This window comes from Somniosus microcephalus, chromosome 3 (genome assembly GCF_052327205.1).
Source record: "Somniosus microcephalus isolate GS21.2 chromosome 3, FLI_Smic_1.0, whole genome shotgun sequence".
Classification (NCBI taxonomy): Eukaryota; Metazoa; Chordata; class Chondrichthyes; order Squaliformes; family Somniosidae; genus Somniosus; species Somniosus microcephalus.
In genome coordinates this window covers 164,663,768-164,690,121 of record NC_140989.1, presented here as the reverse complement: position 1 = coordinate 164,690,121, position 26,354 = coordinate 164,663,768, and the positions used below count along the sequence as shown (strand labels likewise).

Below are 26,354 nucleotides of genomic sequence, written 5' to 3'. Positions count from 1 at the left end.
AATCACGTGATGAACGGCGTGACGTCATCGCGATTACCCACGCTATTAAAGTGATCGCACTCTGTACATGTAAACAGTGAAAACAAAGATACAGACTCAGGCTGTAGCTAACATATTAATAAAGGGAATTATATACAATTGATGATTGGAGTCCCTTAGTGGCTCCGCCACAATAGACTGTTTTTGAATGAGCGGAGTATGATACCTTGCATAATGCATCTTTCTGCTGCTTTTCAGCTGTCATGTTCCTTTAAAGTCAGATAGTGTAATAATTGTTATAAATCTGTAGTGATGTTGAGATTGTTAGGAGAGTGAGAGCCAGATAGAAAGAGCCTTCCTCTGTGCACTGATTTGCAGCTTGTCTATTGTTCGGTAGGCGTGGAGCCTTACTGTGCTGCAGGGTTGGGAGGTGAGCTTTATAGCTGTCACAGTGCCAATTTTCAGCTACAAGTTGTTGATAGCGATAGTTCATTCTGCTGTTGAGAGGAGCTGGGGTGGAAGTGACATCGTTGCCAGAAAAGGAAGGGTGTTCTGGAAAGGGAGGGGTGAGAAATCCAAAATGTGGATGTAGGCACAGACAAAAGTTTCTGGGAGAAAAAAAAATACAGATCGGGAAAATAAGGAAAGGCAGGGGTTACTTAGAAAGCGGCAATTGTCCTGGAATGTGGATCATCTGAACTTGTTTCTGCTGCTGAGAATTAATCCCTCTTCAGTGCTCAGTATGGATCGACGTGGGATGGACTTCTAACCCAGGCTTGAAGGGAGTGCAGGTGCACACACTGCATGCTGCCAGAAAGAAGAAGAATGACACCATGTTAGACGGAGTCTTGCCATTCCTGATGTCACATGGTAAGTCCGCTCTGAGTGAGCGATAAGCCAACCAGTGCGACCGGATGCCGATCTCCCGAGCGCTGCTCAAGACCTGTAACCCCAAGGATTTACTTTCCATCTTCTACTCGCTCCTGCCGCTCATTCTTCGTACATACTACAAATCAGTTGAAATGATTTGCATTTTTTTGGGTTGGTTACTCATTTCAGGTGCTCTTGCAGTTCAGGTTTGAAGCATTTCTGCCTGTTTATTCAGTTTGAGACTGAAGCAATGCGGGGTGAGGTTTTCTGCACAGTCAGCTGCACCGTTCTGTGGGCGGATCTTTTTCAAAAGTCGCTTTCATATTTCAAATATGTTAAGTTAAAAAATAACCACTAAATAGTTTTTTAAACAATAAATATGTGCCTCTTTCTGTATGATGTTTGTTGCTTTAAATCCAGTCACAGTACAGACGCATTTTTTTTAAATGACAACAGTTCAGGTTCCTGCAGCAATTTTATTTCAATATTAAGTTGGAGGTTTCGTAAATTACAGATTGCAGACAGGGATAATTTACACTCAAACACAGTGAGATTGGTTTAATTTCTTAACAACTGACAGTTCAGTTTTCTATTTCACTGGTTAAATATTCAAAGTGCAAATGAAGTGATTCAGACGGAGTCAGTTTGAAAACCAGAAGGATCTGGTCAGTTGGAAAAATCAGCGGCACTTTCCGGCAATGAGTTTCGATGAATTAAGTTGAGATAGTGGTGAGAAATATAAGGAAATCGAATACCGTGTATGTTGAGAAGTTATTCACAGAGGGCGAGTTTAGTCCTGAGTATCATTACCTTTTACAATTGTGCATACAGGAGGGGATTGGTGGAAGGATGTCAATTGTTAATTATTTCACTACATTATTTGTTCATCAGCGTTATTTGTTAAATAAAATCTCTTCGAATCATACAGCACAGAACAATGCCATTCGGCCCACCGTGCCTGCTCTGTGAAAGTGCTATTCCATTCGTCCCACTCCCTCAGCTCTTTTCCCCACAACCCTGCACATTTTTCCTTTTCAAGTATTTATCCAATTCCCTTTTAGTTACTATTGAATCTGCTTCCACCACCCTTTCAGGCAGTGCATTCCAGATCATCATAACTCGCTGCGTAAAATAAATTCTCCACGACTCCCCTCTAGTTCTTTTGCCAATTATCTTAAACCTGTGTCCTCTGGTTACCGGCCCTCTTGCAAGTGGAAACACTTTCTCCTTATTTACTCTATCAAAACCCCTCATAATTTTGTGCATTCTTTCAGCTTTCCTATGTCACCATTCCAAAATGCAGAGGGGATTAAACATTTTAGTGAGTTTTCCTGAGGCTGAAGTTTGCAGCCTCGAGTGTACAGTCTGGCTCTGAGCTGCACCTATTTTTTGTTACGTTGTTGTTGATTAAATGTGTTGCAGTAATACTGGGCCAAACACATGCAGCACTTTGCACACACAGTAATTATTCTCACCAGTGTCTGACATTAGAGCTGCTTTTGTAGGGAATGCTGATGTGGGGGGGTGGGGGGGAGCAGTCATGTGAAGGAGGAAGAGTTCACTTTGTGATGGAGGGAGGGGGTGTGTCCGAAGACCGGCACCACATTCTGCGAGTCTTTCTCATCCACATTTCGATGAATAACAGTTTTTTTTCAATGTATTTATACTGCGATATCTCCACCCGATCTAACAGAAACCCGTGCGCTCTGCTGGGATCAGGCTGATCTTTCTTGGCAAGTTGCTGAAAGTTTTCCTTGTTGTTTTCGGTTGGTGTTGGACTCTCCCAGACATCTGGCAAAGCGCTGCGGAAACTTTGAGAGAGATTAGTGGAGAAGTGACAGGCGGCTGGTGCACTTGCTTTCCTTGATCAGCAGAGAGGCCGCAGCAAGGGCAGGAGTGTGGCCAGGGGACGGATTACTCCCTGAGGCCGTGGGGATTCGCTGACCAGAGCTGGTCCTTCCCCCTCCGCCATGAGGAAACGGGCTGTTTGCCTGTTGCAGTGATTGATAGATAGCCGGAGCAAAGAATGGCGAAGAGCTTCAGAGGGACTGGAGGAGTGTGATCCGGTCAAAGTGTGTCCCGGAGAATCTTGGTCGCAAGCTGCTTCTAATCGGTGGGCCCCGGAAAACGGTGCGATGGACGAAGACCCCAGTGCTCCCCGCGAGTCTCAGCCCCTCTCGGACGGCCTGCCTGATGCATTCTGCACACTCTGGAGGGATGTGATGGGGATGCTGGTGAGTTGGGGGAAGGGGGCCATTCAGGAAGGTTCAATTGTGCAGCGACTTCCTTCTGGCGATAAACAAACTAAAGGAAATTCGGTCAGGAAAGGCAGATGTTACAGAAGGAATCACAAAGTGAATCTCCAGGATTTACTTAAAAGCAGCTTCCAACCTTACTTGTCTTTTCACGTTGTTCTACTTTCTCTAATTTAGTTACTTTACTCGAGTTATTTGAGCCCGTTCGAAGCTATGGTCCAAATTCTACGTTAGCTAACACACTGTTACTGTCAGTTTTAAAGTGTTCAGATATCTGACGCACTGTTCCTGACACACTGAGTGTGTTCAGGTGTCTGACACACTGTTACTGACGGTCAGTGTGAGATGGTTCAGGTGTCTGACACACTGTTACTGATGGTCAGTTTGAGAGTGTTCAGATATCTTAGGCACTGTTACTGACAGTCAGTGAGGGAGTGTTCAAGTAACTGTCACACTGTTACTGACGGTCAGTTTGAAAGTGTTCAGGTATCTGACACACTGTTACTGAGGGTCAGTGTGAGAGTGTTCAGGTGTCTGACGCACTGTTACTGATAGTGTGAGATTGTTCAAGTAACTTGCACTGTTACTGACGGTCAGTGTGAGATTGTTCAGGTATCTGACACACTGTTACTGACGGTCAGTGTGAGAGTGTTCAGGTGTCTGATGCACTGTTACTGACGGTCAGTGTGAGATTGTTCAAGTAACTCGCACTGTTACTGAGGGTCAGTGTGAGAGTGTTCAGGTGTCTGACGCACTGTCACTGACGGTCAGTGTGAGATTGTTCAAGTAACTTGCACTGTTACTGACGGTCAGTGTGAGAGTGTTCAGGTATCGGACGCACTGTTACTGACGGTCAGTGTGAGAGTGTTCAGGTGTCTGACGCACTGTTACAGACGGTCAGTGTGAGAGTGTTCAGGTATCGGACGCACTGTTACTGACGGTCAGTGTGAGAGTGTTCAGGTGTCTGACACACTGTTACTGACGGTCAGTGTGAGAGTGTTCAGGTGTCTGACTCACTGTTACTGAGGGTCAGTGTGAGAGTGTTCAGGTATCTGACACACTTTTACTGATGGTCAGTGTGAGAGTGTTCAGGTGTCTGACACACTGTTACTGACGGTCAGTGTGAGAGTGTTCAGGTGTCTGACACACTGTTACTGACGGTCAGTGTGAGAGTGTTCAGGTGTCTGACACACTGTTACTGACGGTCAGTGTGAGAGTGTTCAGGTGTCTGACTCACTGTTACTGACGGTCAGTGTGAGAGTGTTCAGGTATCGGACGCACTGTTACTGACGGTCAGTGTGAGAGTGTTCAGGTATCGGACGCACTGTTACTGACGGTCAGTGTGAGAGTGTTCAGGTGTCTGACTCACTGTTACTGACGGTCAGTGTGAGAGTGTTCAGGTATCGGACGCACTGTTACTGACGGTCAGTGTGAGAGTGTTCAGGTATCGGACGCACTGTTACTGACGGTCAGTGTGAGAGTGTTCAGGTATCGGACGCACTGTTACTGACGGTCATTGTGAGAGTGTTCAGGTGTCTGACTCACTGTTACTGACGGTCAGTGTGAGAGTGTTCAGGTGTCTGACACACTGTTACTGACGGTCAGTGTGAGAGTGTTCAGGTGTCTGACTCACTGTTACTGACGGTCAGTGTGAGAGTGTTCAGGTGTCTGACACACTGTTACTGACGGTCAGTGTGAGAGTGTTCAGGTGTCTGACTCACTGTTACTGACGGTCAGTGTGAGAGTGTTCAGGTGTCTGACTCACTGTTACTGACGGTCAGTGTGAGAGTGTTCAGGTATCTGACACACTGTTACTGACGGTCAGTGTGAGAGTGTTCAGGTATCTGACGTACTGTTACTGACGGTCAGTGTGAGATTGTTCAGGTGTCTGACACACTGTTACTGACAGTCAGTGTGAGAGTGTTCAGGTATCTGACGTACTGTTACTGACGGTCAGTGTGAGCGTGTTCAGGTGTCTGACACACTGTTACTGACGGTCAGTGTGAGAGTGTTCAGGTGCCTGACTCACTGTTACTGAGGGTCAGTGTGAGAGTGTTCAGGTATCTGACACACTTTTACTGACGGTCAGTGTGAGTGTGTTCAGGTATCTGACACACTTTTACTGATGGTCAGTGTGAGAGTGTTCAGGTGTCTGACGCACTGTTACTGACGGTCAGTGTGAGAGTGTTCAGGTGTCTGACTCACTGTTACTGACGGTCGGTGTGAGAGTGTTCAGGCGTCTGACACACTGTTACTGAGGGTCAGTGTGAGAGTGTTCAGGTGTCTGACGCACTGTTACTGAGGGTCAGTGTGAGAGTGTTCAGGTGTCTGACACACTGTTACTGAGGGTCAGTGTGAGAGTGTTCAGGTGTCTGACACACTGTTACTGAGGGTCAGTGTGAGAGTGTTCAGGTGTCTGACTCACTGTTACTGAGGGTCAGTGTGAGAGTGTTCAGGTGTCTGACACACTGTTACTGACGGTCAGTGTGAGAGTGTTCAGGTGTCTGACTCACTGTTACTGATGGTCAGTGTGAGTGTGTTCAGGTATCTGACGCATTGTTACTGATGGTCAGTGTGAGAGTGTTCAGGTATCTGACGCACTGTTACTGACGGTCAGTGTGAGAGTGTTCAGGTGTCTGACTCACTGTTACTGACGGTCAGTGTGAGCGTGTTCAGGTGTCTGACGCACTGTTACTGAGGGTCAGTGTGAGAGTGTTCAGGTGTCTGACGCACTGTTACTGAGGGTCAGTGTGAGAGTGTTCAGGTATCTGACGCACTGTTACTGACGGTCAGTGTGAGAGTGTGTTCAGAGATCTGACGCACTATTACTGATGGTCAGTGTGAGAGTGTTGAGATATCTTAGGCACTGTTAACTGGCGGTCAGTATGAGAGTGTTCAAGTAACTGTTGCACTGTTACTGATGGTCAGTTTGAAAGTGTTAAGGTACCTGACACACTATTAGTGACGGTCAGTGTGAGTGTGTTCAGGTATCTGACACACTTACTGACGGTCAGTGTGAGTGTGTTCAGGTGTCTGATGCACTTTTACTGGCAGTCAGTATGAGAGTGTTAAGGTACCTGACACACTATTACTGACGGTCAGTGTGAGTGTGTTCAGGTATCTGACACACTATTACTGACGGTCAGTGTGAGTGTGTTCAGGTATCTGACACACTGTTACTGACGGTCAGTGTGAGAGTGTTCAGCTTTCTGACGCACTGTTACTAATGGTCAGTTTGAGTGTGTTCAGGTATCTCACGCACTGTTACTGACGCTCTGTTTTAAAGTGTTCAGGTGTCCGACGCACTGTTACTGACCGTCAGTGTGAGTGTGTTCAGATGTCTGATGCACTGTTACTGACGGTCAGTGTAAGAATGTTCAGGTGTCTGTCAGAAATAGTGCGTCAATCAGTTTGAGTGTTCACATGTCTGACGCACTGTTACTGATGGTCAGTTTTGAAGTGTTCAGGTATCTGACACACTTGCTAATGGTCAGTGTAAGAGTGTTCAGGTGCCTGATGCACTGTTACTGATGGTCAGTCTGAGTGTGTTCAGTTCAAACTGCATTTTATTTGCGACCTTGAATTATCCATCACCTTGTCAAATACGCTTCTTTTGCAACGACAGCCGCTCTGTGTGCTGCATTTACATAGAGATCAAATTTTATCAGATCTCAGAGATCTTAGATTTCGGAAAGATTCCTCAGATGACAGTCAGACACTGGTTACCTGTTGGTCACTTTACTGGTTGGTGTCGGTGTTTTTATTGCTGAAGTAAAAGCTCAGCTGTGTCAGAAGCTTTATTTTTATGCCTATAATGCTGGTAAGAAGTGGGTCATTGAAATGTTTTTAAGCACAATCTGCCAGGAGGGCGTTGCAAAATCTGATCATCTTCCTCACCGTATCTATTTCACACCTACTTCCAGAAGTAGTTCTACCCTCCCGTATCATTGGCCCTATCGACATCCCAGTATATAGGCTGCCCCTCAGTATAGGATGGTCCAGTATATAGGCTGCCCCTCAGTATAGGATGGCCCAGTATATAGGCTGCCCCTCAGTATAGGATGGCCCAGTATATAGGCTGCCCCTCAGTATAGGATGGCCCAGTGTATAGGCTGCCCCTCAGTATAGGATGGTCCAGTATATAGGCTGCCCCTCAGTATAGGATGGCCCAGTATATAGGCTGCCCCTCAGTATAGGATGGTCCAGTATATAGGCTGCCCCTCAGTATAGGATGGTCCAGTATATAGGCTGCCCCTCAGTATAGGATGGTCCAGTATATAGGCTGCCCCTCAGTATAGGATGGTCCAGTATATAGGCTGCCCCTCAGTATAGGATGGCCCAGTATATAGGCTGCCCCTCAGTATAGGATGGTCCAGTGTATAGGCTGCCCCTCAGTATAGGATGGTCCAGTATATAGGCTGCCCCTCAGTATAGGATGGTCCAGTATATAGGCTGCCCCTCAGTATAGGATGGTCCAGTATATAGGCTTCCCCTCAGTATAGGATGGTCCAGTATATAGGCTGCCCCTCAGTATAGGATGGTCCAGTATATAGGCTTCCCCTCAGTATAGGATGGTCCAGTATATAGGCTGCCCCTCAGTATAGGATGGCCCAGTATATAGGCTGCCCCTCAGTATAGGATGGCCCAGTATATAGGCTGCCCCTAAATATAGGATGGTCCAGTATATAGGCTGCCCCTCAGTATAGGATGGCCCAGTATATAGGCTGCCCCTCAGTATAGGATGGTCCAGTATATAGGCTGCCCCTCAGTATAGGATGGCCCAGTATATAGGCTGCCCCTCAGTATAGGATGGCCCAGTATATAGGCTCCCCCTCAGTATAGGATGGCCCAGTATATAGGCTCCCCCTCAGTATAGGATGGCCCAGTATATAGGCTCCCCCTCAGTATAGGATGGTCCAGTATATAGGCTGCCCCTCAGTATAGGATGGCCCAGTATATAGGCTGCCCCTAAATATAGGATGGTCCAGTATATAGGCTGCCCCTCAGTATAGGATGGCCCAGTATATAGGCTGCCCCTCAGTATAGGATGGCCCAGTATATAGGCTGCCCCTCAGTATAGGATGGTCCAGTATATAAGCTACCCCTCAGTATAGGATGGCCCAGTATATAGGCTGCCCCTCAGTATAGGATGGCCCAGTATATAGGCTGCCCCTCAGTATAGGAAGGCCCAGTATATAGGCTGCCCCTCAGTATAGGATGGTCCAGTATATAGGCTGCCCCTCAGTATAGGATGGTCCAGTATATAGGCTGCCCCTCAGTATAGGATGGCCCAGTATATAGGCTGCCCCTCAGTATAGGATGGCCCAGTATATAGGCTGCCCCTCAGTATAGGATGGCCCAGTATATAGGCTGCCCCTCAGTATAGGATGGCCCAGTATATAGGCTGCCCCTCAGTATAGGATGGCCCAGTATATAGGCTGCCCCTCAGTATAGGATGGCCCAGTATATAGGCTTCCCCTCAGTATAGGATGGTCCAGTATATAGGCTGCCCCTCAGTATAGGATGGCCCAGTATATAGGCTGCCCCTCAGTATAGGATGGTCCAGTATATAGGCTGCCCCTCAGTATAGGATGGCCCAGTATATAGGCTTCCCCTCAGTATAGGATGGTCCAGTATATAGGCTGCCCCTCAGTATAGGATGGCCCAGTATATAGGCTGCCCCTCAGTATAGGATGGTCCAGTATATAGGCTGCCCCTCAGTATAGGATGGCCCAGTATATAGGCTGCCCCTCAGTATAGGATGGTCCAGTATATAGGCTGCCCCTCAGTATAGGATGGCCCAGTATATAGGCTTCCCCTCAGTATAGGAAGGCCCAGTATATAGGCTGCCCCTCAGTATAGGAAGGCCCAGTATATAGGCTGCCCCTCAGTATAGGATGGCCCAGTATATAGGCTGCCCCTCAGTATAGGATGGTCCAATATATAGGCTGCCCCTCAGTATAGGATGGTCCAGTATATAGGCTGCCCCTCAGTATAGGAAGGCCCAGTATATAACCTGCCCCTCAGTATAGGATGGCCCAGTATATAGGCTGCCCCTCAGTATAGGATGGCCCAGTATATAGGCTGCCCCTCAGTATAGGATGGTCCAGTATATAGGCTGCCCCTCAGTATAGGATGGCCCAGTATATAGGCTGCCCCTCAGTATAGGATGGTCCAGTATATAGGCTGCCCCTCAGTATAGGATGGTCCAATATATAGGCTGCCCCTCAGTATAGGATGGTCCAGTATATAGGCTGCCCCTCAGTATAGGAAGGCCCAGTATATAACCTGCCCCTCAGTATAGGATGGCCCAGTATATAGGCTGCCCCTCAGTATAGGATGGCCCAGTATATAGGCTGCCCCTCAGTATAGGATGGTCCAGTATATAGGCTGCCCCTCAGTATAGGATGGCCCAGTATATAGGCTGCCCCTCAGTATAGGATGGTCCAGTATATAGGCTGCCCCTCAGTATAGGATGGTCCAGTATATAGGCTGCCCCTCAGTATAGGATGGTCCAGTATATAGGCTGCCCCTCAGTATAGGATGGTCCAGTATATAGGCTGCCCCTCAGTATAGGAAGGCCCAGTATATAGGCTGCCCCTCAGTATAGGAAGGCCCAGTGTATAGGCTGCCCCTCAGTATAGGATGGTCCAGTATATAGGCAGCCCCTCAGTATAGGATGGTCCAGTATATAGGCTCCCCCTCAGTATAGGATGGTCCAGTATATAGGCTGCCCCTCAGTATAGGAAGGCCCAGTATATAGGCTCCCCCTCAGTATAGGATGGTCCAGTATATAGGCTCCCCCTCAGTATAGGATGGTCCAGTATATAGGCTGCCCCTCAGTATAGGAAGGCCCAGTATATAGGCTGCCCCTCAGTATAGGAAGGCCCAGTATATAGGCTGCCCCTCAGTATAGGAAGGCCCAGTATATAGGCTGCCCCTCAGTATAGGAAGGCCCAGTATATAGGCTCCCCCTCAGTATAGGAAGGCCCAGTATATAGGCTGCCCCTCAGTATAGGAAGGCCCAGTATATAGGCTCCCCCTCAGTATAGGAAGGCCCAGTATATAGGCTGCCCCTCAGTATAGGATGGCCCAGTATATAGGCTCCCCCTCAGTATAGGATGGTCCAGTATATAGGCTCCCCCTCAGTATAGGAAGGCCCAGTATATAGGCTGCCCCTCAGTATAGGATGGTCCAGTATCTAGGCTGCCCCTCAGTATAGGATGGTCCAGTATATAGGCTGCCCCTCAGTATAGGATGGTCCAGTATATAGGCTGCCCCTCAGTATAGGATGGTCCAGTATATAGGCTGCCCCTCAGTATAGGATGGTCCAGTATATAGGCTGCCCCTCAGTATAGGATGGCCCAGTATATAGGCTGCCCCTCAGTATAGGATGGTCCAATATATAGGCTGCCCCTCAGTATAGGATGGTCCAGTATATAGGCTGCCCCTCAGTATAGGATGGCCCAGTATATAGGCTGCCCCTCAGTATAGGATGGCCCAGTATATAGGCTGCCCCTCAGTATAGGATGGTCCAGTATATAGGCTGCCCCTCAGTATAGGATGGTCCAGTATATAGGCTGCCCCTCAGTATAGGAAGGCCCAGTATATAGGCTCCCCCTCAGTATAGGATGGTCCAGTATATAGGCTGCCCCTCAGTATAGGATGGCCCAGTATCTAGGCTGCCCCTCAGTATAGGATGGCCCAGTATATAGGCTCCCCCTCAGTATAGGATGGTCCAGTATATAGGCTGCCCCTCAGTATAGGATGGTCCAGTATATAGGCTGCCCCTCAGTATAGGATGGTCCAGTATATAGGCTGCCCCTCAGTATAGGATGGTCCAGTATATAGGCTTCCCCTCAGTATAGGATGGCCCAGTATATAGGCTGCCCCTCAGTATAGGATGGTCCAGTATATAAGCTGTCCCTCAGTATAGGATGGTTCAGTATATAGGCTGCCCCTCAGTATAGGATGGTCCAGTATATAAGCTGTCCCTCAGTATAGGATGGTTCAGTATATAGGCTGCCCCTCAGTATAGGATGGTCCAGTATATAGGCTGCCCCTCAGTATAGGAAGGCCCAGTATATAAGCTGTCCCTCAGTATAGGATGGTCCAGTATATAAGCTGTCCCTCAGTATAGGATGGTCCAGTATATAGGCTGCCCCTCAGTATAGGAAGGCCCAGTATATAGGCTGCCCCTCAGTATAGGAAGGCCCAGTGTATAGGCTGCCCCTCAGTATAGGATGGTCCAGTATATAGGCTTCCCCTCAGTATAGGATGGTCCAGTATATAGGCTGCCCCTCAGTATAGGATGGTCCAGTATATAAGCTGTCCCTCAGTATAGGATGGTCCAGTATATAGGCTTCCCCTCAGTATAGGATGGTCCAGTATATAAGCTGCCCCTCAGTATAGGATGGTCCAGTATATAGGCTTCCCCTCAGTATAGGATGGTCCAGTATATAAGCTGCCCCTCAGTATAGGATGGTCCAGTATATAGGCTTCCCCTCAGTATAGGATGGTCCAGTATATAAGCTGCCCCTCAGTATAGGATGGTCCAGTATATAGGCTGCCCCTCAGTATAGGATGGTCCAGTATATAGGCTGCCCCTCAGTATAGGATGGTCCAGTATATAGGCTGCCCCTCAGAATAGGATGGTCCAGTATATAGGCTGCCCCATAGTATAGAGGCTGCCCCTCAGTATAGGATGGCCCAGTATATAGGCTGCCTCTTGGTAAAGGAAGTTGTAGGGATTTTAACTCTTTACTCTTTAGGGTACGAGAGGTAAGAATCAGCCGAGGCTGAAAATCTTTTCTAAATAATTGATTTTATTGACATTAAGACACTACAGTTTTACAAATAAAGATGCTTACCACCTTATCTGGGACAACAACTCAAGCAATGATGAGGTTTCTTCTGGGAGGTTGGGTGGTTAATTCTTCGTTGATGGTGTTGTATCTATGCTTTAATACGTTCAATCAAGCATGTAGATACGTCGAAGAGTCAGGCAGACAGGCTTCTAACTGTGATCTTTACTTTATTGGTAAAATGGCTGACTGCAGCTTTCCTGGGTAATTCCCATAATGCATTGCACATTACATTACTGTATTAACTGGTGTTAAGCTCGCACATTACATTACCGTATTGACTGGTGTCAAACTCGCAATCAATACACGACAGATGTCATCCTGGAACTGCTTCTTGTTCTGTCCCCTCTAAATCTCCGTAAAAGTGTTGTTTTTATATCCTTTTTTGCAGTTGCAAAACAGCTTTCTGATGTTTATGACAGTTTCCTGTAGTTTTCCAAGGTCCAGACAGACAATTGTCTTATCTCTTAACTCGAATCTTTCCAAAAGTACACCAAGTCTCTTGAACAACACTTTGACTCTTCAACTGTCTGAAGCAATAATAATGTGCATTAATTTAGTCAAGCTTCCCAGCATGCTTTTGGATTTTGGTCAAGTTTAACAGTTTGTTGTTAATAGTTTTAACTAAATTCTGCTGTTTTAGCAAGTCGTCCAGGGTTTCTAGCCCATCCTTTTAGTTTTCCTTAAAAACTGGCATTAAAAGTCCATATTGAAAAGTCCAAAATCCTTCAGTTCCCCCTCAAGTGAGAGTCAGAGATCGAACAATTCACTTTAAATTTGATCATTCTTTGAATCCGAGTTGCACTCATCACAGGTAATGTTAGGCATTGTTGTTACAATAAGTTAAGTCACCATGGCATTTAGACATTTTTTTTTAATACAAATGAGAAAAAGAAGTGTTACAATCATAAAAGGCTGTTTCATAGCAAAGGGCATAGACATGATTCTCACCCAAGAATGCTGTTCGCGGATTTCTTGTGGTTATGATCGCAACAAAAGGTTGTTAGTCTGCAACAATAACCTCCGCTTGATTCAAGCCCGAGTGGTTTTAAACAACAAGCTTTAATATGCATTGACTGATAACACTATTGATTTTATGCACCTGTCCTACAGTATTACATTAAATGGTGAGCAATTAATACAACCAGCTTTCTTCATGAAGTCTCGTTCAAGCTGATCAGACTTGTAATCTTTCATGGATGGACTTCAGATCACTCTCAGGATAGTCAGAAGTTAAGAGGAAAAAGGTCCTATTCTTACGCTATTTGGCTGTCTTGGGCTGCACACTGGCAGAGGCCACGTATTGAGGAGATCATGCCACAAGTGGCATCAGATACAAGCCAACCCTGCACTTTTAGGCTATCTTAAAAAAAAAATCAGGGTTTATCTAGAGGTCCTGCAAAAGGTCATGGCCAAATACATCTTTTCGTTGTTCAGTGTAGGCAAGGAACAACTGTCCCAAAGAGAAAGCTATCAATTAACTATTCTTTTCTGACTTTCACTAGATTGTGAATTGGTTCTTGATTGATAAGCTTTGGCGCTTGTTCCCAGGTGATTTATGTTTCTCTTGGGTGCACTCAAATATCCTTTCCTGATCCTTGGGTCTGATTATCACAAATTTACCATCATTGCCCATGATCACCTGGGGCAATGAGCTTAGACCCCATTTAGTGCTGTAATGTTCCTGTTTATACCTCGTACCCTCAGTCACTTCCTCATGTCCAATTAAGTTACATATCCCATAATATTACCCTGGAGGAACCTTACTGTCCAATAAACTAAAAATTATTACCCCTTAAAACATAGATTAAAAGTTCCCAGTTTGATCCAATGTAGCAATGCATTTGCTTAGTTTATTAAACCCTTCTTGAAAATATCACATCTATTTTAATCAGTTCTTCTCTCCACCTCTCTTCCCCTCTTTCCCCCCCCCCCCCCCAAACAATTTGTGTCGGAATCTGATGAAGGACACTGAATGTATTAAAACTCAGCCTTTGAGAGGATAACCTTGTCACCATGCTGTTACATTTGATTATGTTCTCCTGATGCCTTAAATTCTTAACACTACTGGATATCCTCCTTGCACCAACACCTTTCCTGCTCTGTAACTCTGTGGAGCTACTTTCATGTAAAAGAAATACCCCTGGTAATCCTGCACTACCACCATTGACACAGTCCTGAAAACTATGATCACCTGTAATAAAGAACAGAAAATCCATTGTAGCGAGTCCTGTAATGGGTTAATCTGCACAGCATGCATTTGTCAATTTTCTTCTAACACCACAGAATTATATAGAATTGACAGCACAGAAACAGGCCATTCGGCCCAACGGGTCTATGCTGGTGTTTATGCTCCACACAAACCTCCTCCCACCCTACTTCATCTCAGCCTATCAACATAGCCTTCTATTCCTTTCTTCCTCATACACCGATCTAGCTTCCCCATCAATGCATCTATGCTATTCGCCTCAACTACTCCTTGTGGTAGCTAGTTCCACATTCCAAACACACTCTGAGTAAAGAAGATTCTCCTGAATTCCCTATTGGATTTATTAGTGACTATCTTATATTGATGGCTCCTAGTTTTGGTCTCCCCCACAAATGGAAACATTTTCTCTACGTCTACCCTTTCATTATTTTAAAGACCTCTATCAGGTTAACTCTCAGTCTTCTCTTTTCTAGAGAAAAGAGCCCCGGCCTGTTCAGTCTTTCTGGCGAGTGTAGTTGGTAAATATCCACTCAAATGAAGTCTTGACACAAAAAATGAATACAGCATTGACGTCTTCACACTCAGCTTTGCAACTTGGCCTACAGACGTAAGGGATTGATTACTTCTCGGCTCTTCAAGCTTTGAAAGACCTTGGGCAGGGGGACGGGGGAGGATTGGAGTCAGCCACCGCAACACAGTTTCAGATGCAAATTTGAAGAAAAAAAGTGATTTGAAAAACCAGACATCATCCTGTAAATGTAATTTTGCAAAACTTCCTTTTACTTTTTCTTTAAAACCCTTTGTGCATTTAACAGTGGTACAACATATCCTGTGAATTTCTAAAACTTACTACAAAGATTAGGACACAAAGTCATAGATATAATTTGCCCAATGAAATGCCTATGAATTCTGTCAAAATAAATTTAAGTCTAATTGGGTCAGTATTGGAATGCCCAGCAGATGGAGGGAGGGGAGTGATGGATGGGGGAAGGAAGAGGTGGAGGCGAGCAAAGGAGGGTGACCGAGGTAGGTTAGGGTTGACCTCGGTCTCCAAGGTGACCATGGAGTAGTGGGAGGAGGGTTTCACCACAGGGAAAGAGAAAGTCGAGGTGTATTGGACATGCATGATCGAACCAATCATGCACCAAGTACCCTTGGGCCTGTGGCCCTCTGATTTGAGGTTGTCGTTGTACCGGGGAATGGCGGGGGTGGGAATCGGGTACAAATGAGGACACTGAAGCCAGAAGCAAGGCTGTTGTTTAACAGATTGGTGGAGGCAGGTAGGGGGTTTAAGATGAATTGGGATTTAGGGAGGGAACTGAGGGTAATTTTTTTTTCCACGGGGCAGAGGGTTGGAGTTAGAGAAATGTCGATGGTGAAGGAAATAGCAAAGTGTTCAGAGATGGCCTTTTCAGTGAGGGTGACCTTGGAGAAGGTAAGACTTGGGTGTGTAGGAATTATTTAGCGGGGATGGGATTATTGCCTCTGGCCAGTCAGAAGCCTCTGAGCTGCTCCAGAGCCCCGTGCGGTTTCGAAGCGCTCCCCTTTTCCTGGTTCTGACCGCCGGACTTATTCGGTAGCGATGTAGACAGAAATGAGACTCGTGGCTGGGTGCAAAACAGACCAGTATTTATTGAAACAAAAAGAAAGAAACAACTTAAAAATAATCGATACAACACACCTATGCCTGGTACAGCACTTTTGCTTAACACAGTTCACTTATCGTTTACCACAGCACTCTTTTGCTTAGTACAACACTGTTACTTAAATACAGCACTTTTAATACAGATACTTAGTGTCCACTACAGCACTCTTCTGCTTAGTGCAACATGTAGTGTCTGTGCCTTTAAGAGCAATTGTGGTGTATGTGCCTTTAAGAGCCCCAGGTGTACGTAATGCCGGTAATTGCCACTTGGGCTATATAAGCCTGTGTATTGTGTATATCCTTTAGAACCCCCCCCAGACTTGCTTAGTAAATACCTATGAACCAACTCCTGTCTTCAGTGTCTTTATCTACACACGGACACTACAGTGGCGACGAAGTGGAAACGGACTTACCTGCAATTCAGCAGCACCTCAAGGACATCGATTCCTCCAGCGTCCAGAAGACTCAAGGAAGTAAGAGAAACTGTGGTTTCACCAGCTGGCCAAGCTGGTGGCAGGTACTGCGCTAATCCTTCCTGGGCGTCAGGCTGGGGCTCCAGCGTCGGGCTCTACAGCTGAGACAGGCAGCGAAATCGGAGGCAAGCAATAACGGACTGGGAGGGTGCACTCGGGAGACGGCCGGCGCGGCAAGCAGGTCAGCGTTTAGACCTCCGTCGGGAACGAGTCTCCAACAGTGAATAAACGGAAACCACAGTAAAACAGCGTTGTTATCGGTAGCAGCAGCGGAAAAGCGCAGGAAGCGCCATATCGTTGCTACAGAGAGGGAAAAAAAAGCGCGGGAAGCGCCATATCTTTTTTTTTTGAAATGCCTAAGTCTGGCAATATTGATGCTTTTAATAACAAAACAGAGCCTAACTTTGGCAATATTGATGTTTTTGATAACAAGATAGAGGATTGGACCACATATGTAGAAAGAGTGGAGGTGTTTTGCACCGCAAATGGAATAGAAGATGAAAAAAAAGCTTCAGTGCTTCTGGATCTAATGGGCGCAGAAACATACAAGCTGTTACGCAACTTAATCACTCCAGCCGAACCGATGGACAAGAATTTTGAGGAGATTGTTGATACCCTACACTGCCAATTCGAGGCAGGACTGGCAGATTCTCTGCAAGGCAAATTCATCTGCGATCCCCTAAGTGTAGAAACACAAAAAAAGGTATCTTCTGGAAAAGATTTAACACTGGACAAGGTTTTCAATGCAATAGGAGCGGCAAAGATACAGCAAAAGCCACAGGACTTCGGCACCCATGAAATGACACGGGGTTTCGAGAGATGTTATCGCTGCGGCAGATCCAACCATGACCAGAGGGATTGCTGGTTCAAAGAAAAAGCATGCAGGCGATGCGGAAAGATGGGACACATTCCACGTGTATGCCGATCTGAAAATAAAAAATCCACTAACGGGAAAAGAATCAATAAGGAAAAGCACAGAAAGGTACAAATGATGACGGACAGTAGCTCCAAAGACCAGAAGAGCGATAGCGACTCCGGGAACAAGAGACTAAGCTCTCTCAAATTACATAATGTAATTGCCAATGAAGATTACCAGACCATTTGGGTTACCCTCATAATAGCAGGGTCCCCAGTTAAAATGGAGCTAGATACAGGATCAGCTCTAACCGTAATAAATCGACGAGATTACGAGAGACTATTTTCGCATATACCTCTAAAAAACACATCCATTATCTTAAAAACATATACGGGGCAGAAAGTATACCCCAAAGGAAAAATAAAGGTGCCTGTGGTATACAACGGCAAAGAAATACAAAAGTTGTATTTATACATTCTACAAGATGGTGGTCCACCGTTGTTGGGACGTGAATGGATAAGGAAGATACGTTTAGACTGGCACTCCATTCAGGCACTGACGGTGACCAGTAAGGAAAAAAACAATGATGACATCATACCTGAACGATTAAAAGACATCTTGGCCAACGCCAAAGAAGTGTTTCAAGAGAAACTAGGAACCTTGAAAGGCATCACCGCCTCAATAAAAGTGGAAGATGCAGCAATTCCAACATTTTTTAAGGCAAGACCGGTGCCATACGCAATACGTCCGGCAGTCGAGGCAGAGCTGGAGAATTTGGAAAAGGCAGGCGTATTATCCAAAATAGATTGGAGCGAATGGGCAACACCCATCGTTCCAGTCATGAAAAAAACATTGAAAAATAACTCTGAGGAACAGAGAAAAATTCGCATCTGTGGGGACTTTAAGGTGACTGTAAACCCGGTCCTTCACACGGTACAGTATCCTCTTCCGAGGATAGAAGATATTTTCGCCTCACTATCCGGAGGAAAACGTTTCACAAAAATTGACTTGGCACAGGCATATCTACAGATGGAGGTTGAGGAGACCTCTAAAAAGTATCTCACAATAAACACACACAAAGGCCTGTACCAGTACAATCGACTGGTTTTTGGAGTAGCATCAGCTCCAGCTATCTGGCAAAGAGCTATGGAGCAAGTCCTGCAAGGGATTCCGGGGACTCAGTGTTACCTAGACGACATCCTTATAACAGGAGAAAACGACAACGAGCACCTTGCCAATTTGGAGCAGGTGCTCACTAGGCTGAAAGAACGGGGCCTACGAGCAAATCGCCCCAAGTGCGAATTTTTCCAAAATCAGATATCATATTGTGGCCACATAATTAATAAGGAAGGGTTGCATAAGTCACCTGAAAAAATTGAAGCAGTTATAAAAGCCCCAGCACCTGAAAATGTTTCACAATTGAGGTCATTCCTGGGATTAATAAATTACTATCATAAATTTTTACCGAACTTATCAACTATTCTACACCCTCTTAATGATCTTCTACACACAGGAGTGATTTGGAAATGGAACGAAGACTGTAAACGTGCCTTCCATAAATGTAAAGACTTAATCACATCCGAGAAAGTTTTGGCTCATTACAACCCATCACTACCAATCAGACTGGCGTGTGATGCATCCCCTTACGGCATAGGAGCGGTATTGTCCCATAGATTCCCTGATGGCTCGGAACGGCCGATAGCTTTTGCGTCACGCTCATTGAACTCAGCTGAGCGTAACTATTCCCAGATAGACAGGGAAGCACTCAGCCTGGTATGGGGAGTGAAGAAATTCAACCATTACCTACACGGACAAAAATTTACCTTGCTGACTGACCATCAACCCCTCATCTCCATATTCAACCCTAAGAAAGGTGTCCCCATTATGACGGCACAAAGACTACAGAGGTGGTCCCTTTTTCTAGGGGCACACCAATACAACATTGAATACAAAGGGTCAAAACAGCATGGGAATGCTGACGGTTTATCGCGCCTGCCATTGCCAACGATAGAAGAAGCACCTACAGTAGACCCAGTAGAGATATTCCACTCTACCATAGTGGAATGTCTACCGGTGACAAATTCTGCCATTGAAAGGGAGACCAGAAATGACCCTACTCTCTCACGGGTCTACGATTTAACAATGAAGGGATGGCCAGCACATGGCGAACCACTGTTGCCAGCATTCTCGCAAAGAAGAGAACAGCTGTCAGTGTGCCGAGGAACCTTGATGTGTGGATCTAGAGTGGTGATTCCACCCAAACTCCAGGATAAAGTGCTAAAGGAGCTTCACGAGGGGCATCTGGGTGGAGTGAAAATGAAGAACCTAGCTAGGGCGTTTGTATGGTGGCCTGGTATCGATGGAGACATCGAAGACATGACCAAGAGCTGCCTAGGATGCCAGAAGGTCCAAAATGCTCCGCCACAGGCCCCTCTACATCCATGGGAGTGGCCCTCATCTCCCTGGCAAAGGGTGCACATCGACTTTGCTGGTCCATTTATGGACTCCATGTTCTTAATCGCAGTTGATGCACACTCCAAGTGGCCGGAGGTAATAAAGATGTCCTCCACCACCACGGAAAAAACCATCACAGTATTAAGGACCATATTTGCCAGGAATGGGCTGCCGGAACAGATATGTTCTGATAATGGACCGCAATTTGTGTCCGAAGAATTCAGAAAGTTCTTAAAGAACAATGGGGTAAAGCACTACACGTCCGCCCCATACCATCCCGCCACCAATGGATTGGCTGAAAGGTTTGTCCAGACCTTCAAGAAGGCCATAAAGGCCATGGGTAATGAAGACATAAAACTTCAGCACAAGGTGGATAACTTCTTATTTGCATATAGGAATGCAACACATATGGTTACAAACCAAACTCCCGCCATGATGTTCTACAATAGAAACCTAAGATGCCGGCTGGATTTGGTCAAGCCCAACATCCGAAGGGACGTGGAGAACCGGCAGTTTCAGGGCATGAATGAAAGGCCAACTAGGGCCTTCCAGATAGGCCAACCGGTTTTGGCCCGGGACTACCGTACCGAGAAATGGCAGCCTGGAACTATCTGCACACGACTAGGACCACTGATGTATACCGTGGACATCGGAGAAAGCATAATAAGGCGCCATGCTGACCAAATCATCAAGTCATCCGAAAAGGGACAACCTACACCACCACGCTATACATCTAACGATGAAGTAGAGATACCCATATCTACCTCCGATCCGGTGATACTGGAACCCAATGAACCCGACACTGGCCTTCAAGCCGAATCAGCCTTGCCAGAAGAACCTACTACACCACCAGAAACTACTACACCCCCGAGGCGTTATCCGGACCGAGTCAGGAAGCCTCCTGAGAGACTAACTTATAATTAATTAGTACAGCAATGTATATTATTTTGCATATAACATGTAATTAATAATTACTTAAAATATGATTACTAGTTAGCTAGAAGGGGAGGAATTGTAGTGTATGTGCCTTTAAGAGCAATTGTGGTGTATGTGCCTTTAAGAGCCCCAGGTGTACGTAATGCCGGTAATTGCCACTTGGGCTATATAAGCCTGTGTATTGTGTATATCCTTTAGAACCCCCCCCAGACTTGCTTAGTAAATACCTATGAACCAACTCCTGTCTTCAGTGTCTTTATCTACACACGGACACTACACAACACTGTTACTTAAATACAGCACTTTTAACACAGCTACTTAGTGTCCACTACAGCACTCTTCTGCTTAGTACAACACTTGTTACTTAATAAGGGAGGAGAAAACAGACACAACGAGGGAAAATTATCTAAAATTACAGTTTTAACAAAATTCCCATTAATTCCCACCCCTATACCTATTCTAAGTTGCCTTGTAATGGGCCAGAAAATGTATGCTCACCAGTGAAACGCCTGCTCCATGCCCTTGCGGTCTTAGATTCTTCACCACCCTGAAAATGGAAATACCCCAGTGTTTAAAAGCAACTGCTGGTATTCCACTCCCTTGGGCGGGCTCCTGAGTCATAGATGGGGCACGGAGGCGAGGCTGCAGAGAGAGAGAGAGAGATGGCTTCTTGAGAAGCTATCTTATACCCCATTTGGGGCCGAAATCTTCCCGCCCAAATCCGGATGTATCTGGGCTGAACAAAAGGGATCCAAACTGTCCCCATTGACAGTGATGGGGTTTGGATGAATTACCCATTTCCCTTATGATGGGTTTTTGAATGTATGATGGGTTTTTGAATGTAACCCCATTCATCGTGATGGGTTTGAATAGAGCTGTCTTGGTTTGAAAAAAACATGTCTATTTCCTTAATTGCTGAGTAAACAGCCCTTGGATGTTAGTGTAAACAATCTGATTGTCCTGTGGTCACTGGAACCGCAATTGATTGGCAGTCTCAAGTGGTTAATCCTTTGTGTCAACATTGTAGACTCTCTGTAAACAAACATCGATTGTCCTGCAGGAAACTCCCCAAACTGCCTTTGATTGACAGTTTAAATACTCCATTGCTTCAGGGCTGGGGTTTTTTCCAAATCCTTTGTCAGCCATCTTTGATTTTCCCTTTTCATATGCACACAGACTGTGTGGTGTCTTCTTCTACGAGGTCGGACAGCCATCTTTGATTATCCTTTTTCACAGACACACACAGGTTGCCTTCCAAGTCCTTTTTGTCAGCCCGTGCTTTGAACAGAGACTGTCTTTTGTCTTCTGGCACGAGGTCTGACGGCCATTTTGATCCCTGGATTTTTAAAGGTATATTCTACACAGGTATTCTTCAATCAAAAATCAATTTTCGGAACTGTAGAAAATTTCAAAATTATCGCGAAATCCTACAGGTGAGACACCGGTTGTGAATGTGGATGGAGGAGTTTACATGCAGGGTGAGGTTTAGTGTGGACAGCAGCATAGTGGGAAGTCAAAGGAGAGTGGAAATTGAAATCACTGAAGCTGAGTGAGGAGAATGGGAGGAGGTGTTGGTAAGGAAGATGCTGAGGGATTGGAATGGCAGTAGACAATGGATACTTTGGAGTGGCAGGAGACATGCGATAGGGTTAGATGCTCAAATGAGGAATAAGTCTTGGATGAAAGTGGCAAGGTCAGGATGGGACATGCAGATAAGGGTTGCCATGGTAATTTGAGCAGGGAATGTTTTGAACGTAGCCAGCCTGAGGAAGGGGAAGCTCATTTGGTGAGCCAGACCCAGGATTTCAATTAATTTGTTCAAGATGAGGTTAGAATCAGAAAATGGTTATGCACAGTAGGAGGCCATTCGGCCCGTTGAGCCTGTGCCAGCTCTCTGCAAGAGCACTTAAGCTAGTCCCATTCCTTGGCCCTTTCCCCAAGGGCTGGGGGTGAAAGGGAGTTGTTCACAAGGAACTGAAGTTGTCTAGGGTAGTAGGGAAAAGGTCTGGTAGGAGACTTACCAAGGGAAGGGGGGAAGAGGCATCTGTAGTGGTGGCAAGGGGAGTAAAAAGAGGGAGAGGGAGTAGAGCAAAATGTGATGGGAGCACATTAAAAGCCATTGCATGATGACATTGACCTGACCTAAAACTAGTTTGTTTACTTGTACAAGATGCAACATCTGATGGCTCTATTGCCAGTTTAAGTAATTACGCACTACGGGCTTCAAATTTTCTCTGCACGATAGAAAAAGGCATAGGCTAAGCACTGTGGGACTTGGGAGAACACACTCATCTAACAAATGTTCTAAATTTATAAATTATCATTGCTTTCCAGGCCACGTCTGGGCCCACAGAGACAGCCTCCCCTCATTCTGTTCAATAACTCCATCCCAGGCCTTGTCTGCACCCACAGGGTCATCCTCCCCTCACTCTGTTCAGTAACTCCATCCCCTCGCCTTGTTTGGGCCCACAGAGACAGCCTCCACTCATTCTGTTAAATAATTCCAGCCCCAAACCTTGTTTGGGCCCACAGGGACAGGCGTCTCTCATTCTGTTAAATAACTCCAGCCCCAGGCCTTGTCTGGGCCCACAGGGACAGGCTCCCCTCATTCTGTTAAATAACTCCAACCCGGTTTGTCACTAGTTCGCTCGCTGTGAATTCAGGCCCCTTCTGGTTTCTTGATTTTTGCTTCCTCACTGCAGATAGTTTGTGCTTACTGTTGTGTACTCGCAGAGAATTGCTCAGTACAGATTCCTCCTCAGATCGCAAGCATTTTCTTCCTGGGGTTTAGTTATTTTTCTTTCCTCCCTGTGATCTGCTCATGATAATTGTAATATTCAGAAATTCTGATCTGATTATTTTGGGTTTGTTCCTGTGGTTTGGTTATTTTGGATTGTTCCTGTGGTTGGATTATTTTGGTCTGTTACTGTGGTTTGATTATTTTGGTCTGTTACTGTGGTTTGATTATTTTGGTCTGTTACTGTGGTTTGATTATTTTGGATTGTTCCTGTAGTTTGATTATTATGGATTGTTCCTGTGGTTGGATTATTTTGGATTGTTCATGTGGTTTGATTATTTTGGATTGTTCCTGTGGTTTGATTATTTTGGATTTTCGCATTGGTTTGATTATTTTGTATTGTTCCTGTGGTTTGATTATTTTGGATTGTTCCTGTGGTTTGATTATTTTGGTCTGTCCCTGTGGTTTGATTATTTTGGATTGTTCCTGTGGTTTGATTATTTTGGTCTGTCCCTGTGGTTTGATTATTTTGGATTGTCCCTGTGGTTTGATTATTTTGGTCTGTTCCTGTGGTTTGATTATTTTGGAATTTTCCTGTGGTTTGATTAATTTAGCATTGTTCCTGTGGTTTGATTATTTTGGATTGTTCCAGTGGTTTTGATTATTTGGGATTGTTCCTGTGGTTTGATTATTTGGGTCTGTTGCTGTGCTTTGATTATTTGGGATTGTTCCTGTGGTTTGATTATTTTGGATTGTTCCTGTGGTTTGATTATTTGGGTCTGTTGCTGTGCTTCGATTATTTGGGATTGTTCCTGTGGTTTGATTAATTGGGATTTGTCCTGTGGTTTGATTATTTGGGTCTTTTGCTGTGGTTTGATTTATTTGGGTCTGTTGCTGTGCTTTGATTATTTGGGATTGTTCCTGTGGTTTCATTATTTTGGTCTGTTCCTGTGGTTTGATTATTTTGATCTCTTCCTGTGGTTTGATTTTATTTTGATCTCTTCCTGTGGTTTGATTATTTGGGATTGTTCCTGTGGTTTGATTATTTGGGTCTGTTCCTGTGGTTTGATTATTTTAGATTGTTCCTGTGGTTTGATTATTTGGGATTGTTCCTGTGGTTTGATTATTTTGGTCTGTTCCAATGGTTTGATTATTTTGGACTCTTCCTGTGGTTTGATTATTTTGGTCTGTTCCTGTGGTTTGATTATTTTGGATTTTTGCATTGGTTTGATTATTTTGTATTCCTGTGGTTTGATTATTTTGGACTGTTCCTGTGGTTTGATTATTTTGGATTGTTCCTGTGGTTGGATTATTTTGGATTGTTCATGTGGTTTGATTATTTTGGATTGTTCCTGTGGTTTGATTATTTTGGATTTTCGCATTGGTTTGATTATTTTGGATTGTTCCTGTGGTTTGATTATTTTGGATTGTTCCTGTGGTTTGATTATTTTGGTCTGTCCCTGTGGTTTGACTATTTTGGATTGTTCCTGTGGTTTGATTATTTTGGTCTGTTCCTGTTTGTTTATTTGGGTTTGTTCCTGTGGTTTGATTATTTTGGAATTTTCCTGTGGTTTGATTATTTTGGTCTGTTCCTGTGGTTTGATTATTTTGGATTGTTCCAGTGGTTTGATTATTTTGGATTGTTCCTGTGGTTTGATTATTTGGGATGTTCCTGTGGTTTGATTATTTTGGGATTGTTCCTGTGGTTTGATTATTTTGGATTGTTCCTGTGGTTTGATTATTTGGGATGTTCCTGTGGTTTGATTATTTTGGGATTGTTCCTGTGGTTTGATTATTTTGGGATTGTTCCTGTGGTTTGATTATTTTGGATTGTTCCTGTGGTTTGATTATTTGGGATGTTCCTGTGGTTTGATTATTTTGGTCTGTTCCTGTGGTTTGATTATTTTGGATTGTTCCTGTGGTTTGATTATTTTGGATTGTTCCTGTGGTTTGATTATTTTGGATTGTTCCTGTGGTTTGATTATTTTGGAATTTTCCTGTGGTTTGATTATTTTGGTCTGTTCCTGTGGTTTGATTATTTTGGTCTGTTCCTGTTTGATTATTTGGGTTTGTTCCTGTGGTTTGATTATTTTGGAATTTTCCTGTGGTTTGATTATTTTGGTCTATTCCTGTGGTTTGATTATTTTGGATTGTTCCTGTGGTTTGATTATTTTAGATTGTTCCTGTGGTTTGATTATTTGGGTTGTTCCTGTGGCTTGATTATTTTGGTTTCTTCCTGTGGTTTGATTATTTTGGATTCTTCCTGTGGTTTGATTATTTGGGTTTGTTCCTGTGATTTGATTATTTTGGATTCTTCCTGTGGTTTGATTATTTGGGTTTGTTCCTGTGGTTTGATTATTTGGGATTGTTCCTTTGGTTTGATTATTTTGGATTCTTCCTATAGTTTGATTATTTGGGTTTGCTCTGTGGTTTGATTATTTTGGATTCTTCCTGTGGTTTGATTATTTTGGATTCTTCCTGTGGTTTGATTATTTTGGATTTTTGCTGTGGTTTGATTATTTTGGATTCTTCCTGAGGTTTGATTATTTGGGTTTGTTCCTGTGGTTTGATTATTTTGGTCTGTTCCTGTGGTTTGATTATTTTGGTCTGTTCCTGTCACCTGATTATTTTGGACTGTTCCTGTGGTTTGATTATTTGGGATTGTTCCTGTGGTTTGATTATTTTGGATTCTTGCTGTGGTTTGATTATTTGGGATTGTTCCTGTGGTTTGATTATTTTGGATTCTTCCTGTGGTTTGATTATTTTGGATTCTTCCTGTGGTTTGATTATTTTGGATTCTTGCTGTGGTTTGATTATTTTGGATTCTTCCTGTGGTTTGATTATTTGGGTTTGCTCCTGTGGTTTGATTATTTTGGTCTGTTCCTGTGGTTTGATTATTTTGGTCTGTTCCTGTCGTCTGATTATTTTGGATTGTTCCTGTGGTTTGATTATTTGGGATTGTTCCTGTGGATTGATTATTTGGTCTGTTCCTGTGGTTTGATTATTTTGGTCTGTTTCTGTCGTCTGATTATTTTGGATTGTTCCTGTGGTTTGATTATTTGGGATTGTTCCTGTG

General features: G+C 44.7%; 1 protein-coding gene across 2 annotated transcripts in view; it reads left to right on the top strand.

The window, feature by feature from the left end:
* Positions 1 to 2,539: 2,539 nt before the first annotated feature.
* sash1a (SAM and SH3 domain containing 1a) overlaps positions 2,540 to 26,354 on the top strand; it is a 189,912-nt gene continuing 166,097 nt past the window's right edge. For both annotated transcript variants that reach the window (XM_085981852.1, XM_085981851.1), the window contains exon 1: positions 2,540 to 3,083. In XM_085981852.1, the coding sequence (XP_085837978.1) occupies positions 2,985 to 3,083 (99 nt within the window). In that variant the 5' untranslated portion in view covers positions 2,540 to 2,984. The remainder of the gene's footprint in view (positions 3,084 to 26,354) is intronic.